Below are 20,542 nucleotides of genomic sequence, written 5' to 3' on the forward strand. Positions count from 1 at the left end.
ACTCTTTTTTTCAAAACAAAAATCCATTAACATACATGTAGATGTACTCACATTAAATTTAAATGAATGAAATTAAAAATTAAAAATGTCTACCTTAGAAAGGTTGGGGTTGCAATTCTGAAAACTGTGTAAAATTTTCTCATTTTTTGGGGTTACCCCCCGGGAAAAAAGAAAATCTCTGACCACGTAGTTTTCTGAGGGTAACACATGTGCCAGCTCGAGTCGAGCCAATACCTAAATGGTGCATAGCCTGAAATGGATACAGAATGTAAAATTCACTTGCATACAGTCTCTAGGTACAGATTTCAGGCCTGTATGACTCATGTTAGGGTGAAATAAAATTAGCAGCACATCAAACAGAACAAAAAAAAAAGGACTCTTGTTTGGGTGAAATAAAATTAGCAGCACATATAACAGTGCAAAATGTAGTGATGTATTAAAAGTATGATGACCAATGAAGACAGAAAAGGATTATGTTTGTAAATAATATGATCTAAATTTACTGATAGCAGATTTTCAAATGCATATTTTCCTTATTTAGTTCATACAGAATTTATTATGATTTGTGTAGGATGCTATAAGCTTATAGACACACTTTTGAATATGTTCCTTTAACCAAGCAAAAGAAGGTAAAGAGTATTCGTTTCTACTTTAAAGAGAAAGTAAAAGCTTGACTCTGATAGGGTTTGAACCTACATGGTCATTAGTCCTTAAATTATTAGTCTGACACTTTAAAACACATTATACAAAATGTTAGAACTGATTTTACTGGTGAATTAAAGATACATATCATACAAAATGCTTTATCAAGAAATAATCTCTATGATTAATATTGATGATTCATAATCAGCCAAGTCTGTCAAATGATTGGTCACTTACCTCACTGCATAGAAACTCCCTTATTGTACTTCTTAAAACTTTTCTACCATCAGAATGTCTAGAATAAGGTGTTGGTCCCGCACCTTTCAACTGTATCTCCCACCTCTCATTTTTCTCATTGATTACTTCACCTAAATACCTACAAAAATAGAATAGTTCATATAAATGCATACACTTAAAGAATCTGAATATGAATCTTTAAAAAAGCTCAATTTATCCCTTATGTTAAAGGGACTATTACAGGACTAGAGATAATTTTTCAAGCTTAATGTTCTATTTGATGTAGTTCAAGACCAAAAACTTGTGTGTGAATTTCAGATCATTAGCTTACTCTGTTTTTCAGAAGAAGAAAAAATTCTAAGTAAATGAAATCTAAATAACCCAAAATTGAAAAGCCTTCTAATGCTCTTTACTCAAATCGAGCTAAGAATAGCACAAAAATATGATTTTCAGTTTACTTCTTTGTATATTTCCTTTTTATCTTTTGCATTAGTTCAAGTCCCCCAGTGAACTGTATAAGAATTCAAAATTTATGTTTTTAAGCTTTTGGACCTCAGTGGAGTTCCTTTAAACAAATAAGCAGTAATCCATAATTGAGTGTTCAAGACAATGTTAGTCTTGGCAGGACAATTTGTGGTTAAGTGACAGTTCCATATAGTTAAGTAGTACGAACAAACATCTAATGATGTGAATCACCAAATAAATTTATATTTTCATTAAGACAAATAAGTATTTTAATGTGTTTTCCTGCAATACACATTTTGAAAATAAGTGAAGTGATTTGTTAGGTTTATATATTGATGTTTTTTTTTATTTCAAATTTGTTACCAGTTAAAAAAAAAATAATTACTAAATATTTAATTTAGCTCTCTCTCTTGACTTATGTGTATGACACATTTACATCTTATCCTAGTAATATTCAAATTGTTTTTGAAAATAGAACACCCATCCAGTAAATATCTTCAATCTATATTGTATTTATCTTAACAATAAATAATCTAAAGGCTCATACATTGCAGCACCATCACCAAGCTGTCCCGAGAAGTAGCCAAATTGATGTCCACAGTAACAATGAGCTGCAGTTTGACTGCCAGGTAAAAGTTTGTTTCCGCTGAAATACTCCGCTGCATCTGGTCTCTTCATTTCATGGCCATACAGATCTAACAATGCCATAGCACTCGGTGAATACGCAACCATTTTTGGATTATCTACAGGTGCAGGATTTACTAAAGAAAAACATGCTCCGGGTACCTATAATATCAAAAATAAATCATTAATATACTTAATAGATTAAAACAATCAATTTGTACTAACCTTTTGCAGGATGTTTAATTTCTAAATATCATGCGCTACATTCGCAAGTCTTTAAAGGATTAACACTTATATAATATAGGTCTTAATCACACAGATATTGCATACAAAAAAAGCTGTTGCTTAATCAAATTACTGTTCAAATACTTCAGCAGAAACTTATTTCTGCTATATCTGTGGAAGACTTTGCATCCATATTGAACGCAGATTTAAGATGCACAGAAACTTAAATTGTTCTATCTGCAAGTGCTGTATTTATATATTATTTAAATAGACAAAATCTTTCACAGTGTCCACTGACACCTGTTCATCCTACTATTTTAAGGCATCTTGTAGTAGTGAATGAAGTCAACCATATATCTCCACTGAAGATTCAGATTATCACATGATAAGCTTATTTTTCTTTGATGTTCCTCAGCTGTTAAAGCCAGTAACATGGCTTGGTAATTACTCACAATTTGTTATCTCCAATAAAGCATGCATGTTACTTTCTAAAACTGTGTATTACATCAAATGTGTTATGCAAGTTCTGTGACAATAGACAACAAAACAAACAAGTTAAGGGGCTATATTATATACTGCCAGACACCATGAGGCTGGAAAATACATGTAGTAAATATATTTAGATTAGTGATGGGGAATAGGGGAAGGGCTAGTCTCTCAAAGTGTGATCCAGATATTTTTTAGATGAGCAATGTCTTTTTGACAGTAGTAAAATCAAAACAGTCTGTTAAATGGGTAAAACCGTTCACATAATTAACATACATGCCATAATTTTTAGACTAATTTCCGGGACACTTTTCATTTAGAGGTGGGGCATTGATCAGCAAACATATTTTTTTTTAATTTACATAGTGGCATACAACCTGAATGTCAGACATAATCCCCTTCGGACAAAATCCCCTTCACCTACCCGGACAAAATCCCCTTCATGGGTGGACATAATCCCCTTCAAATTTTTGCAAGGCTGGACAAAATCCCCTTCATTACCCGGACAAAATCCCCTTTTTTCATAGGTTTCTAATGAATTAATATGCTCCATAAAAATTGATGAATAATGTATTATTATACTCCCTAAAAATTGATAAATAATGAACTTTTGTTTTTTTATTTATAATCATATGTCCACCCATGAAGGGGATTATGTCCAGATATACAAAAATACATGAAGGGGATTTTGTCCGAAGGGGATTATGTCCGTACACCATACAACCTATATTACCGGTAGTTACAACTTGCAAATTTAATGACAACATAAACAAAAGACAAAATGTCAATAATCTTATCATTAACAGTTTTTCTATCTTTTTTACGTATTTAGGCACCGTCAATTCAATCAGTCACAAAATAGAATAAAGCTATGTTAACTAAGGACAATTAGCCATGTCGTTTACCTGAAACATTTGCTGAATCTTGTAGATTTCATCACCTCATATTAAGCGGTAATTTTCACGGTGTTTGACCACTAATAAACTGCCTGCAGGCGGATTAAATTTATGCTGGCCAGTTGTTAATTACAGTGTATGACACCTTCTCTCAGGAAGCCCCAGGGAGTAAATAATTAATCTTTTAATTGATCAAAATTATTGCCGATAATTGTTTGTTGGAAGGGACACATAGATATGCCAATCAAAGGATTAGTGTCACAATTGCAATGTTGTAAGGGGATAATCGTTTGTTATTAACGTTCTAAACTTGACAATAAAATTATTTAAAAATGTAAAATTTATTGCTTTAAAGTAGATTATTTTAGACTTTTTTTTACCGGGACATAAAACATCTCCGGGACACCTCTGAGACAGACACCTTATTTCCCCGACTTTCCCGGACATCCGGGACGTTATGACATGTATGTAATTAATTAGGATTAGTAGGGTTAGACCACTCAGGTCTAGAACAGTTTATTCTAGATCATGTACGCACTTCTGCTTAAAAAGTATAAATCTTGGGTTATCTCTACAGGCAAATGTTCTCGCCTTGCGTCTTTGATCATTTTATGTAGAGAATGATATATACATGTGACCCTCCATGATACCCCCAAGGCAATATTTCCACTTATCAGCCGTGGTGCATTACTATTATAATTTACCTGTCTTATTGTGTTTTCCTTCACTGGATCTATTGGTAAAGACTTTAATGCAAGATTATCAAACTTCAGTGTTTCAAATGATGCCATTGTTGAAAATGCACGAACTAATGTGACGTAATACTTTCTGAACGAAAACATAAATTTAAAGGTGTTATTATATCAATATTAGCAGTTACTAAGAATAAGAATTAAACTGTCTTCAGCTGTCATCCTATCCAATAAATGAAAATACGAAAAATATCTTTTTAAAGAAGCATTCCATATTTTGACAGATCAAGATCACGAGGCGCTGTATATAAATCTTTGTCATACAAACGTTTTTGGACTTTTCCCGTCTATAACCGTCTGTTACCGTATTACTGACCAAACCTTGCCCGATCTTTGTATTTTCTTATCCGTTAAATACATGTAGTTTCTAACTTTGCATGATATTTCCTATTTCAAATACACTTCTTCATGAAACTAGTGACATAAATATATATTTTTTACGGTTTTTTTTCTAAAATTTAAACCAAACTTTTAGATCTACACCTTCATTGATTGTACACACATATTATTCATTTATTCTTAATAACTAAACAAACATGTAAAATACAACGTGTATATATATATGCCATATTATTGACGTTATTCACACACGTGTATTATTCTTTATGGACTCATAGATAAATATTCTCTGACATCATGGAACATTTTATTATAACATTCTTCTCACTTGTCAGTTCATTAAAACACGGATTTATATTACAATAATGTAATATAAATCCGTGATTAAAAATTTCTTTTAATTTTCCTATCACGAGATTGTAAAGATGTTCTTTAAGACAACATTTGAAAAAAAACACCATGAATTGTTTTTATCAGTTTCCATAACTTATTTATAACATAATTACTTAATTACTTGTCTTGACTTCTGAAAATAAACAGGTGAGATATAGGCAGAAACTTTTTTAAAATAATATACATTCCTGATATAAGACGGACATTCTTGAAGATGATATATACTATCATTTAAGTACTATCTGACGCTTCTGATACATATCTGGGGCAGATGATACAAAATAATGAAAATAACATATCTTTTCATTGTTCTTTAATTAGTTAACCAAGGCAATAGCAATACTAAAATTCTATAATTCCAGTTTGTTATTTTTGTCCTTGCTTTTTTTCTTCTATTTTTCATTGAAACGATATTTGTGAGAACACTACTGTAGAAATCCTGAGAAAACCGTGCAAAAATACGACCGGGCCTATCTAAAAATAGTGAGAATGCAAATAAAAAGTAAGGCTAATAAAGACTTCATCTTATTTTACGGGTGGCAACTAATGTACAGTCAGTAAATATTTTAAGCGTATTCTTTATTAATGCAACAAACTACACTGATTTAACGCGGACGATAGCTATTTTCCGTTTTCGACATAGCCAAAAAGCGGAAGTAAATGTTTATTATGCGCGAGCCTTGATATACACAGTGCGCATGCGCAAACTGTGAGCCATTTTGGAAATGAAAGGAATCGGAATCGCAGATTTTTTGTCAACATTGGCTAATTTCTATGACAATTGACATTAAATTACAAACAATGCTAACAGTTTCATTTGACAATGAATCAACGGAGTCCAATACAACCCTATCTTAACAATTCACTGGCTGTGCGCCAGGAAATCCAACGATTTGAAAGTGTTCATCCCAGTATTTACGCGATTTATGATTTGATAGATGCTATTCCCGACCCCCTGATACAACAACAGATAAGAGAACATGTTGTTTGTATTGAAGGTGAGACTCTTATGTTGTATGTGTTTCTATATGCAGACTGTTTGCTAATAACTGGTACTCCTAGACAGAAAAAATGCAATAATGTTAAGTGGGTGGGGTAGGTTGACAGCTTGAAATTTTGTTTAAAAAGATGTTGTTATTCAAGGAATGTGTTGTGCATGTGTCAAGGTCTAGAACAATTCACTAACACATGCGATTGCGAGGCAAATTCCCTTGCAGCTGCAAAATGATGTCTTAGTTGTGACTCTGAAATTAACTTATTAAGAACAAACGGCATGCGTGACGTCATTTAACAAGGCCAGTCCATATATTTAATATAATAAGACTATGTGATCGTAAATTCCAATCATCTGCTAGTAATTATAAGGACAAATTATAACAAATCAAGAAGAAATATTTAGTATGCTCACTCAGATGCCGTTGTATTGTTAATTTGTTGTAAGTATTGACATTGACTTCAAATAAAACCCAATTACCCCTCACAGCTGTAGGTCTGAGCAGCCCAAGCGTCATCGTATTGTACATGTGAGAAAGCTATGCAGCTAGCTTAAAGAAGGCTGGTGGCTCTACTAAGGTGCCAATCTGTGCTTAAAATAATGTACAGAGGGATACCTCCACCAGTAAAGCTGGAAAGTTGCCATATTTCCTTAAATGTGTTGGAATCAGAAAAAAAAATAGACAAATGACTGGAAATATTTTCAATTGATGTATCTTATTTAACCATGATATAACCCAGATGCTAATAGCATGACGCCATGTTAGACTGGCATTGTCATGCAGATCAGCATCAGTAACAACTCTTTAGAAATTAGAAAGATTAACAGCAAATAATTGAAATTGTGAAATCTGTTTTCACTATTTTATATATTTATTGTTTCTTAGACAAATGATTAGTCACACTTTTACATGATGTTTGGTTAGTTGGGTTCCAGTAGTCATGGTGGTTGTATACCTCACTGACTGTTTTATTTGGTAATTTGCAGTGAAAATAAATATTAAAAAATTGAGGGTACCAGTAATTGATTGCACAGACAGCTCATAAATACTTGAAGAGTCTTCATGATTAATTTACCAAAACCATAAGGTTATTATGCTATTCACAATTGCAAGTCTGTATGTTTTCTGAAAATTCTAATATTGTATATTAATCCGTCGTATTGGCCACAGTTAATGTTCTAGAGCGTCCTATACAGTCGTTTTTTATTTTTGAAATGATAAATTTGAAAAGGTTGGGCTTATATACAGAGCAACGGCCAGCTGTCCAGAAAATACTGTAGATGTTGTTATATATATAACAAAACAAATTCTTAACATTTTAAAATTAATTAATTTGAGTTATATTTAGTACAAGAATATAATATGAAGGAGTATACTTTACTACAATATTCTTCGTCCGATGAAGTGTTTGACTTTAGAAATTATAAAAAGTTGAGCGTGACCTTCGCTCATTTTTATCCAACAGTTGACTGTTATAACCAATAATTATGAAATGAAGAAGATGTAGATATTTTGCTGTAATATCAATTTTCTCTGAATTTTGCATTTCCACTTATTTGGATAATTCATGCTGCAATGCTAATTGCTATTAATGAGCCTTACTCTTTTGCACAGAGATCAGTCCTGACTTCCAAGTAAATCATAAATATTTTCATTGCTTGATGAAATGATGGAATATTTCAGAACTAAGATGCATCATTATGACATATACTGAGTAAGCTAGCAATCAAATGTTGTAACATAGTCACCTTATTTTATCATGCATGTAAATCCCAATTTAGTTCTCAACTTCCGTAATTTCTAGGTTTTGCAAAGATTTAACCCAGCATTCTGAATAATGTCAGGTTTTTGTCATCTGTACTGCCATAACTAGGGCCTATGATATTAATACATGAATAGTGCAAAAATATCTAAAGAGGATGTTAGATAATATAATAGTAAGTCTTTGACTGAAATGAGTTTATTGGTTTTAGTAACTAGGATCTATGATTTTGATACTTGACAGTCTATAAAACAGGACACACAACTTGATGTCTGAGGCGTGTAAAATCCAATTTGGGTTTGCAAAATTCCATAGATTGTAGGCCTGTGATAATCTGTCCAGTCCTGTACCTTTCCCTAGGTTAAAGGCCTAAATGTCCTATGATCCTGTAATGTTATTTCACAGGCTACTTGATGTTGCAAAAATATATAAACAGGATATCAGATAATATAATACAATGTCTTTGACTGAAATGAGCCGCGTCAGGACAAAACCAACATAATGGGTTTGCGACCGGCATGGATCCAGACCAGCCTGCGCATCCGCGCAGTCTGTTCAGGATCCATGCTGTTCGCTTATAAACCCTTTTACAAGTAGAGAAACTGATAGCGAACAGCATGGATCCTGATCAGACTGCGCGGATGCGCAGGCTGGTCTGGATCCATGCTGGTCGCAAACCCATTATGTTGGTTTTGTCGTGACGCGGCTCAAATGTGTTTATTGGTTTATTTTATAGTTTCCAGTGTGTTGTTGACAGTTGTTTTTCTTTACATTTTGTTCAAAGTCATGGATGTATTAGAAAACTAGTGATTAAAAAGTCATGTATCATAGCTTTATCTAAAGTATAAGAGTGCTAAGCCTATAATAAAAAATATTATAATATCAGAACAATCAACAGGGAACATATCATGTAGAAATGATGAAGTGGAAAAAAGACAGCTTTGAGGAAGGAAGAACACAAATTTATATTAAGCACTCATTATTAACTGAAGTGTCAAAAAACTAGAAAAAAAACAAACAATTATATAACTGTAATGATTTGTGTATAGTTAATTGCGTGGTTGTGTTTGATAGATAATAGTAAATGCTTGAAAGTGGATAATTCATGAAGAAAATTGTTGTTTTTTGTGACTGGAACAAAACAGGTCATAAGAATTTTAGATATTAGTAATATTATAACTTTTTATAAAAATGGGTTTCATATATTTTAGGCCTTGCATGTAGTTCAAAGAAGGAAGACAGGGCTTGCTCCACAGGTAGGGAGATAGGTGCCCGTCCCATAAAATTGAGGAAAAGTAACACTGGTCAGCTGTTTATTTTTTGCGAAAGGGAAAGGGAAATAATAAACTTGGTGTATTAAAATTGAATTTTAAAGAATTTTTTACTGGCAGGATGCCACCCTTCAATGGCCTTTGCTATAGAAAGAAAAGACTTGCTGGAGAGTAAATTGTTTAGTACATGTGTAGATGTAAGACATTTGTCAGAGAACAGTTTAAGTGTATTGGTAACTTGGTCCTAAATGAGCTTTGTTGACTTAAAGTCCAATATTGAATTTAAATTCAATAGCTTACAGTTTCAAGCCAAGGTCTCATGCATTAAGTGAATAGTAAGGGTTTGCTAGAATCCTTGATAAAAAATCTTTGACTTAAAGGTGCAATATTTCTTTGATAAGACTTAGCTTCTTCTAATTTCTTGAGAAAAAAACAACAACATTGATTGCATAGAGATGCAATACTTGATTGCTATTGGTCAAAAAAGTTGTGTTCTTTTGAGGGTCAATATATCTAAGATGAACCTTGCTTTTTGACCGTTTCACTTTAAATTAGGAAATTTTGTACCGTCCTTGTTATTCAGTTTTTAATCTTCTGTACATATACATGAACATATATGTATAACATGAACATTACCCTACAATAATGAATATAGGTAAGTGTTTCAAGTCTTCAATAGTATTCTAATTCAATGTAAATGAATTCATTATTTTTGAATAAACAATCCAAACATTCCTTGGATGGAATTTTGTTTTAAATTATATCTCGAAAATAGCTTCTCACTGTACCATTATGTTATTGATATGTAAGGGAAATTAGGCAGGCTTTCATCTTGAAAACAGAGTTAAGTAGTAACTGTTAAAGCATAAGGAGTTTCTTGTTACAGTAGAAGTAAAAAAGAAAATGACATTAAAGCTACTTGAAAAGAAAACTTTATTTAATTTGTTTTTAACTTGATGTAGGTTTTGTTAAAACTTTTAATTACAGGTGTTTTTTTTTTAATGAGATTAGTTTATTCAAATTCCTTGCTGCTGCAATGTATTTTAGTTTTTAATATTCATATAATGGACTTGCCCTGTTTAAAATTTAGATTTGTCCATTGTTATTTCAAGGGTGTTGATGGTAAAACTCTTAAAACTCGACTTCCCAGCAAACAGACTGCATATTAATTTTCAAAAATCTGTACTGTGTAGATAACTCTTGGATATCAGGTCTGATTCAGTAAACCTTATTTGTCTCCCTTGCTTGATGATATTCCAAGTCACTTTCAGATCATTAGGAGGATAAGCAAAAATGCATACTGGGATGTTGATTAAATCGGTTTTGAATGGTGATTTTGGAACATGTTGATGTATTAAGAAAAACAACTGCAAGTCATTTTCTAGTAATATCTACATAATGGCCACACATGATGGTTCATTTTATGTTCATTGGTATCTGTCAGTCTGTTTGTAATATGCATGTCTAGACTATAATTTTTCATTAGAACTGACAATGTCTTACCATTAGAGTAGAGAATAACTTGTTATTATAACAGACTTCATTAAGACGAATTTTGTTAGAAGTGGGGCTTTACAGATAATTTCTCACAAATGTTCACCTAGTATAGTAAGGCAATTGCGCAGTTTTCATATGTTGCCAAAATGTTTTGCCCCTATTTGAAATTTATATATAAACTGTTGTGTGTTCCGATGAATTTTATGTACATAGTGCCCTCATTACAAACAAGTGATTGAGGGTTTTGGTGTGTATCAATTTCTTAGGTAAGAAAATAAGACAACTCTTTTTCTTCGTACTAATAAATTATATGTAAAGAATGAAGCACTTTTATTTTGAAACCAAACTCTTAGAGTGGATCTATCTTGTATTTATAAGTCTTATGCACTTCCTATTAGGAAAGTATGCATTAAACTTAAAGCTAGTCACACTCTTAGATTTTTTCTCTGGGAAACCAAAAAAAAACGACAAGAAAAAAACCTACCAGTGTTTGAATGAGATGTCTGAATCTACAACCATATTTGTCTTTAGTTTACCGTAATTGATGAATAGACAACCCATTTTTGCATTTTGACAATCTCTACAAATACTAGTCACTGGAACAGCTCAATTTGATTGGAAACCTTCACAGACATTTCATTGTCCATTGTAAGATGTCAGAATGTTTTTTTTCTGTCTTTACTGCAGGGCAATGTAGGCTAGACAATTTGTGCGGTAAAAATGTTTTATTGACCTAAAGCTTAGTGAAGAATAAGGGATATATTTTGTACTGAGGCAGTTGTGGCAAGATTTTCCTATGAAAATGTCAGATTGTGTAACAAATCTTTGTATATATATATATGTATATATATTTTTTTTTTCTTGCACTCTGTCTTTCTCTGATTGCTCAAGTGGAGTTATTCTTGGCATTTTACGAGATCTATCTGTGACAGTTTCACTTTGTGTTGTTTGGATTTTTTTTTCAAATTAATAAAGAAACTGAATTCTTAGGTCAATTATAATGTGACACTTTATGGTTTCTTTTACAGAAATTAATTGTTCTTTTATAGTTATTGCTAACCTTTTCAAGCCTACAAAATAGCTATATTTGAAATTCTAGAGCGGTTGAAAATATGACATTCTCAACTTGCTTAATATTGATTTATATGGCTTAAACTTCTTCAAATGGTATTCAATATTACTGATACTGATTTTTGAAGCTTCGTTTTATTGATTTATAAAAGCCATGTATAGAAATTCTACAAAATTATTGATGATGAAACTAATAATGAATTTTGTTGTGTGAGAATCTAATTGTTGAGTGATTCACAGAATGGTATAGCATTTTAATTGGTGTTTTATAAACATAATGGATTACGGAGATAGCGCTTCCCACCCTAACAAAGGCAGGAAAGGCAGCACAGTATTGGAATTGGAGAATTTGTAATCAATATACAATGAGTTATTTTTAATGATCATTTCCAGAAGAACGGTGATAATTATTCTCGTTATTATACTGATGACAGGGGCTATATTGGCGAACTATTTCCGTTACAATGCCTAACCATCGGCATTATTCATAAGACATTATTGTGTCATAAAAACATACAGAAATATATACGGTACCCAGCAATTGGTATTTATTACATCATATAATATATATTTACATGTTCCAACTTCAAAAGAGAGACTTTAAATGATTCCATGAAAGCCGTGTTGTTATTTTGTACATGTTTCTTTGATTTATATATTGTTATGTTTGTATGTGATAACAAGTAAAACAACTTGGTTTTTCAATAGCTCACTTGTCTAAAATACATGTTTGGATTTGTTGAAAACTAATTGATTGTGGAAAAAATATGTGTAGTCATATAACAGGATTTCTTGATTTGAGAGGATAGCTTTATTACTAGAGTGACTTTGAACAGACAGCGAAGGAGTGACTGCCAGTAAGGTGGGCAATATAGAAAGGTGTTTAGTCCAGGTTTCTTGTGTGTTACCTTTCAAGTGACAGATTCAAGTATGAATTGATATTAACCAGACACAAGAACAAGGGGAATAAAAGAAAAAAAACATGTAATTAATTGCCTGTCTGCGAGGTGATGAAGCTAGAAATGATGGCATCAATAAATGAACGGCATTGTTGGTCATTCCAGACACTGTGTGTTATTATTTTGCCATTGCTGTGACACGGTGTTGTCAATGTCATACCTGTGTATAAATGACTGCATTATGTGTTTTTAAGGATAGGGTTTTTTTAATGTCAAAGAAATCGACATTGATTTAACACTGAAGTTGAGGTTAATACAGTTTGAACTGGACTTGTGTTAAGTTGGTTAGGTGTTTTTTTTCTGTGTTTTTCTTTTTTCTTTTTATGTGCTTTTTTGGTGGTGTCAGATAATAGATAGAAAGGAAGATGATCAGTAAATTGTGTGGTGTATACATGGATTTGATCCTTCAGTCAGGTATGTAACATATGTAGAAATTATGACATAATATCTTGTTACTTACATTGCATAATTGTGACATTGACATATTTAAACATGTCATTTGTTCCATTGATATCTTGTACATAATGCAGCATAATATGACATTTGTATGAATGCCATTTGATTTGTTGATACCTTGTTACATAATTTATGTGCCATAATATTGGTACATGTATATTATTAGTTATAAAGATTGTTGACAGGTTATATGGCCCTATATAAACGGCTGTTTGTAAATATAACCCGAGCCGCTAGGCGAGGGTTATATTGCAAACAGCCGTTTATATACGGCCATATAACCTGTCAACAATCTTTATAACGAATTTATAATACAGCAAGCATCATTTTTTAAAGAAAAAAGTAAGATTTCTTCATGAGTCGACAGCAGCCGTGTATATAAAACTATATAAACGTCACGATTATCCAATGAAAAGTGACATTACAAACGTGCAGTATTATAAAGATAGATATGTCATTTGTTTCCATAATGTGGTATATATGACATTTGTATGAATGTCTAACATTTGATTAGTGGATACCTTGTTTCATAAGTTATGTGCCATAATATTGGTACATAGAAATGAAATTTGCTCCATTGATATCGTTTGCCTAATGTAGCATTTATAACATTGGTGAAAATGTCATTTGTTCTATTGATATCTTGTTCATTATATGTGGAATATTATTCTTCAAAATAATATACTTGCCTGAAGCCCAGTGCCTAAAGCTCAGGACAAGTAAAATTGCTGTCTGTCTGAGTGGGCAAGTTATCTGATAAATATCATAGTGGACAAAAGGAATCACTGTTCCTTGTGTTTCAAGCCCATGCCATGTTTTGTGATGACAAGCACCTAGCTGCTTCTTCTGATCACTTTACTCTTTTTTTTTGTGAGCCTATAATATTTTATCTTCTTCCTTTCCTGCAAAAACAGGAAGTAACTTATTATACACATTGAATATAGAGAGTTTTTTACTGGATAAGTGTTTTTAATTAATTTTACCCTTTTTGACCTTCTTCAAACACTTTGCCCCTTTCTAGTATCTTCCCCATTCCTTAAAAGAAAAAGTTAAATCCTGATAATAATTAAGTGAATAATTTGTGGCAAAACACATGAAGATAAAAAATTCACAATTGATGTTCCTTTTTGCTTATTGTTTTTTAGGGCAAGTTAAATTGGATATGACAAGTTAAAATTCCATGTTGTTTGCCCAAATGAAATTTTTTGTTTTTAAAAAGTGGTGTAGAAATGTAATTTGTTCCATTTATATTTTGTAACTAATGTGACATATACATTGTTTTACATTGGCAGAAACATCATTCAAGTTTCTTTCCTTGATATATCATGAGCTGTGCTGACATGCCGTTTGATTTAATTGGGTTAAAACTTTGTAAAAATCTTCATTCTATTAAAAGGAAGAACTAGACAAAATGCAATTCAATTGTCTTAAGGTATTATTTCTAATCAGCCATCATGTTCTTGTTATTCATGTCAAATATTCCGACCTAAGAGAACAGTTTTGTATTAGCCATTCTGTTAAGCCTGTTAATGACAGGCAGCAGCTTATTATAGACAAGCTGGTATTGTATGTTATTTTTTTCTGGTCAAGTATTAAAGTGCACATGTGTAAGTGACAGCTTTGAAAGAAAAGGCAAAAACTATGTCAGATGTCAATGACATGTATTTAAGGCATTTTCATTTCCTGATAGTTTGATGTAATATTTCATCACATTGCTTCCATTAAGTTCCAAAATTTGGAAATCAGGTAATGAAAATTTCTGGCACTGAAAATCACATTATATAGATAAAGAAGGAAAAGCAATATATTTTTAAAGTCACAAGCCAAAATCAGGAGTAAATGACTCCCAAACTTCCATTATTGAAAGCCCTGTCACAAAGGCTTTCCCTTTCCCTAGTCGTTTGATGTACAGTATGTAGTATTTCACCATGCTGACAACTAAACAACCTGTCAATGCCATTGGAAGTTTTCTGATTACTAGTACATTCTGTTTTACTCGTTTTAGATTGAAAATGTTTTCCCTTTCACAACTTGGCTACTAGTATACATCCAGGCCAGCCTGCACACCTGTTCTGTCTGACCAGGGTTTATACTGTCAGTACATGTAGCTAAATTTTTGTATTTTGATATTTTCTTTTGATGTTAATATTCACACATTGCTTCCATTAAGTTCCAAAAATTTGGAAATAGGTAAGAAATTTACACGAATAATTTATAGATAAGAAGGAAAGCATATATTTAAAGTCACAAGCCAATCAGGAGTAAATGATCAATGTCCATTATTAAAGCCTGTCAAAGGCTTTCCCTTCCCTATATCAATTGGGTTTGATGTAGTATTTACCATGCTGACAACTAAACACTGTCATGCATGGAGTTTGTGTTCCAATAGTACTTTCTGTTTACTTGTTTAGCACAGTTAGATCTTTTCTTACCGAATAGAAATGTTTCACTTCACAATTGCCTAAGTATAGCCAGGCCAGCCTGCACTGTCTGATGACAGTGTTATAGTAGTACATGTAGCTAAGTTTTGTATTTGATATTTCTTTACGTTAAGTACTTTCTACTATAAAACATATGAAAAAAATGCAACAAAAATTTTAGCTACATTGTATGGACAGTATGAAACGCCTGGGTCTTAGTGGTAGAGCGCTTTGCACAAGTGAGGTCCAAGATTCAAAAACCCTGAAACAGGCAATATCAGAGACCATTTTGAATGAATTTCAGGTCAGAAGCTTCTTGACTAAATGTTCAGCAACAAACTAAATTGGAAACGTTTAAATCAATAATCCTTATTATTTTCCTCTACATATGATATCTTTCATTTACATATTATTCTCATTTCCAAGAATCTGTTTTGATTGCATTGCTTTAATGTCAAGATTGATTAGATATTTTAGTAATTATACAGCAATAGGAGAAAATCACTTGACCTGTTATTTATTCAGAGGTTTCTCTCTAGTAAATTGGTTGATCAGTCTGTGAAGGGAGTTAATCTGTTTCGATTTTAAGATCTTGTCATATATTTAGTTACCTCCCTTGATAGGATTTGTTTAGCGTGTACTAAAACTGTTTTGATAATTATGCTGTGAAGAAAGTCGGATAGTCTTTTAACCTCATTTGGTTTTTTAAAAACAGAAGTTTTATGTTTGCATATATTTACAATTGCACCATTAAAAAATTTTATGCGTAGTATAATTTGTACATTCAGAATTCTTAATTTTGTCGGTTCCATTATTTATGGTCAAAATATAGCTTTTGCCCTGATAGTTTTCTTGACAGCTTCAGATCAAAATATTTGCCAACAGAAATTGTTTTTCTATAAATGGAGAGAAATAGCTTTACTAAAAATTGCTTTCCAGCAACAATAATAGGCTTATTTAATATATACATATAGAACCAGGTCAATTTGAGAATCTGACCTGGCTATAAATTGATGACTGCTCAGCTGTAGTATTAATGCTTACCACATTACATATCTGAAATGGACTAGTCCATCTTTCATTCTGGACAGAACCATTCATCATTTTTATGTAAAATTTCAAAGTATCTACTGACTAAATAATGTAACAGTTTATCATGATCTAGGTATGCACCAGTTACATGGGTAGAATCTGCTGTTGCTAGTAGTCCAAGAGTTAAATCTGTAAAACTAACATTGACAATAATGGTTGTTGCTAAGCAAATCCTCTTGGTACTTCAGGTTCGGATTCTACCACAGAGTCCTCTTGTTCATAAATTTGTTTACCTGAAAGGTCTTCCTGAAAACTAAACCACAAAAGTAGCCATGTCTAAATTAGTCAGACACAAAATTCTCCAAACTCCAATGCTAATTATGTGAAAGCTAAAATTTTAAGCTAAAATACATTTTTAGCTACATGATACATGTAAATTAGGAAAGAAATACATGGATAAAGTGTAAAGTTAATTGCTAAAATAAGATTAATTTTAACGAGAAAACTATTGCTGAAATTTTATTGTTTAGCTGGTGCATCATAAAAAGATGAAGTAACAATGATTTAATGATTAGATACGTGAAAGCTGTATTGTTCATTAGTCTGTTAAATAATGACAAAGAAAACGGTTTTACGAGATATTTTTTTTTTTACATCAGGGAGAAAAAACATCAAACAAGTGTGTATCAAATTTTCCCAGTGATTGAAAAATGTTAAAATGCTATTTTAAGAGGATTCTTGTGAGTGAATTGAAATAAATTGGTAGATTGAAACCCAGATAAAATAAAAACATCGGTACAAAGTTCATTAAATAGAGAGATGTTTTTCAGTTCTTTTTACAAAACAAGTAAAGGTAGTTCACACCGCAATGGAATTTTTAGTTTAATACAAGTGTGTTTGGATGTTTTGAAAAGATTTAAATGAAAAAAAGTTATGTCATTAAATTCATTGTTGTTTCAGAGACAAGACAGTATGTAATTTTCCACTCTCGGCTTAAAGTTTTGGGATTTACTGTGTTCTTTTAAATAAAATAAGAACAAAAAAGAAGTGCATTGTCGAAAGTTTTATGTACATTAATTTTGAATACTAGCAGTAGATGTTATAGATAGGAGTATTATGGAAGCCCTCGGTGACCAGATGTGATTATTAAATATTTAATGTGCATTCCTTGGCTAGAACAAAGCTTGCATCTCGTCTGAAGCATCATTGGTTGTCACAGTTACAGTGATACGACCAAAGTACTATATAATACGATAGTGCTTATTGAGTCACTAATTGACTTGTATGGTACTGTTACCTAAGAGTACAGGGACATGTACAGAATTTCAAAGAGAATTATTAAAATGATCTAACAGTTGGTTCTGACCTACTGATTACTGCATGGAGACCACTCAAATTTTGTCTGCCTTTGGGATGTCATTTTTTGTGTATTCCTGAAGTCTGCCTTTTTGGATAGTTTTTATTGAAATATTGCCTAATTGCTATTCCGATGTTTTCGGTGTTACCAGAATGGCCAGACTTTTTCTCCGTTCCAATATTGCATTATAATGGGTATAAAATTTATGGCAAAATGCGTGTTCTGTTATGAAATTATAATATTGCAATAATTTTCATGTAGCCAGAAAACAAGAAACTTCTTTACTGGACTGGTCTTATAAGAGTAAGGTTATTAATTCTGCAATGGTACTCTTTGAATTCAAATTTTCTTCATTTCACCCTGGGCATTCAATTACTGTTAAATCCCTTCCGGTCCATTACTAATCTTGTTTATGTCAGATTCAGTGCCTTGTACAAGAACTATATCTGCTTCCAATTGGCAGGCTAGCCTTTCTTATAAACTGCTTTTACAAACAGCTTATTGGTTTATTTGGTATTTAGTTTCAGTCAAAGACCTATAATATTGATTACTCTTTTTATCTTGATTTTGTTGTCTTTAATCATGAAGAAATAAGCTGTTTCAAACAAGGCAATTCAATCTAAGGCAGAAAAACAAAACAATTTGGTCTCATTAAGAAAAGTTAATTTGTTGGTTTTTTTGTTTGGAAAAGAAAATGTTATAGGTCACACCCCCTGGTGTAGAGATTCAATCTGACTTCCCCTGAAAGATTTATAGCAGTCAATCTTGGTTTTAAAAGACAGTGTTTATTAAACAGTACAGTAGGTGGCCATTAGAACTACTCTGTCAGACAGTATCTGGGTATCTGCACTGCGGCACTGTTTGCAGGTGTCATGAATATTTGATGTACATTTTGCTTTTTTTCCGTGTTTGTTGAAATAGTGAGCTGGAAAAAGAAGAAGAAGCAAAATAGTCCTTATTTTGTTGTAGTTTCGCTGTTTTAAACACATTGCATCTGAAGAGTGTATCATCTGAAGTGTATATTTATCGAATTGACATTGCTCTGTCTACAGGTGTTTAAAAGTGTCAGGTGAGAATGTTCTATGGCTGGAGTTATGAAGACAGTAGTTGATGCTATGGAATGTATGGAAAGTGTTTTAAGCTATTGCAGTTATGTGCAGATAATAATATAAGAATGATAACACTGGAATTAACAAATTCACAAGCATGGAATTAATGGCAACTCCTTTATGCGAGCATATCTCCGATGGTATTTAATGATTGTGAATTTTAAAAGGTGGCTTCTGTATTTAATGAAATAATGTTGAATTTAGAATCATTGCATTAAAGGTAGCTTCTGTTCTTAATGAAATTATGTTGAATTATGTTGAATGATCAGTACAGTTAGTGGCTATAATTTGAAATTGGATAAGATATTGGCAATACGCGGAAAATTATATTTATACTTCTGTTTAATTGTCTGCTATATTTGTTTTTTATCATCGTTAAAAATTGAGAGAAAAAAATATCTTTTGTATAAATGACAATCCTAGGTTTTTCTTGTTTTCATCGTTAGTGTCATATTTCCTTTTACGAGAATTAATTCATTAAGTTTCAATTTAGTTTTAGGAATTTTAATGGGGAAAAAAATATATATACAAATTTTCTGTAATTCCTCAATTAAGATGGAAAAGAAATGAATGTTAAGAGATTGTGGGAAATTTTTGATTTTCTAATTAGTTTTAAAAGTGTATTTTCTAACTCGGTAATGATTTATTGATTGGAAAGCTGCTAAAACTCCTTGTTGAAACATCTATGAAATGTTGCAGTATCCATTACAGAAATTTACTTCATTGATTTACGTTGTATTTAATTTTACTTTGCCTCCGAAACCAAACCACGCTATTGATCGTGACATTGCTTTTATTGAAAACAACAACAACAACATTGCGATTATTAACCGTGATAGAAAAGTCAACCAATGCAAAAACGTGTAAAAAGTGGAATAAATAAACACTGATGGAATTTGATTATGGGCCCCGAAGAATTGTGCAGTTGCAGACGGTTTTATGCCGTTAGTTTGTCGGAACGTTTTCAAATGTTCGGAGATACTTTCACATTTTTTTAAGCCGATTGGTCAGGAAACCTTTTAAGATATTTGATATTTTGATATATGTCTCAGGGACCTAAGAGTTCGAACCTTAATGGATTATTTAATTAAATGTTTAAGAGATATTTTACTTTTCTCCCATAGGTCATTCGGAAAGGAAAACTTTTACAGGCACTTGATATTTGTTTCGACTTAAATGTGACAGTGTTTGAACATTAATGGATAATTTAATTATGAAATGGGTTTTATTCTGTTAAATGATATTGATGCTTTTGTTGTTGTGAAGCGAGAAAGATTATGTATCTCTCAAGATGGAAAATGTAATCAAAATAAAGCTGGATATATTGTTCTCAAAAAACATGGATAGTGATCTGGATACGGGATAGAAAATATTTAAATTCAATTACAAATTAAGTGTTTTGAGAATATAAAAAACTTGTTAATTCACTTGAACTTCTTTGTTTCTTCAAAAGAAGGATTGTCAGGAAAATATTTTTAAGTGTTCACTTAATATCATTATTCAATATTATATATATTGCATAGAGAAATATAAATCCAATTCATTTGTTTGAAA

General features: G+C 31.9%; 2 protein-coding genes across 21 annotated transcripts in view; one reads left to right on the forward strand and one right to left on the reverse strand.

Annotated features, from left to right (window-relative positions):
* Nucleotides 1–205: 205 nt before the first annotated feature.
* Nucleotides 206–4,610, reverse strand: LOC132737122 (protein adenylyltransferase SelO, mitochondrial-like; the record flags this gene model as incomplete). Its single annotated transcript, XM_060724356.1, is given in 4 exon segments — nucleotides 206–250; nucleotides 880–1,018; nucleotides 1,892–2,130; nucleotides 4,280–4,610. Coding segments are annotated over 4 exon segments (561 nt in total), but the record flags the coding sequence as incomplete, so codon positions are not given.
* Nucleotides 4,611–5,742: 1,132 nt separating this feature from the next.
* Nucleotides 5,743–20,542, forward strand: part of LOC132737123 (arf-GAP with GTPase, ANK repeat and PH domain-containing protein 1-like) — a 78,576-nt gene continuing 63,776 nt past the window's right edge. For 18 of the 20 annotated variants that reach the window (XM_060724361.1, XM_060724358.1, XM_060724357.1 and 15 more), the window contains exon 1: nucleotides 5,744–6,057. In XM_060724361.1, the coding sequence (XP_060580344.1) occupies nucleotides 5,883–6,057 (175 nt within the window). In that variant the 5' untranslated portion in view covers nucleotides 5,744–5,882. Of the gene's footprint in view, nucleotides 6,058–20,542 lie in introns of all 20 variants that reach the window. The other 2 variants (XM_060724365.1, XM_060724380.1) reach the window with 2 other exon arrangements.

Source organism: Ruditapes philippinarum, unplaced genomic scaffold, assembly GCF_026571515.1.
Source record: "Ruditapes philippinarum isolate M1 unplaced genomic scaffold, ASM2657151v2 ctg1146_1_1_1_1, whole genome shotgun sequence".
Taxonomy (NCBI): Eukaryota; Metazoa; Mollusca; class Bivalvia; order Venerida; family Veneridae; genus Ruditapes; species Ruditapes philippinarum.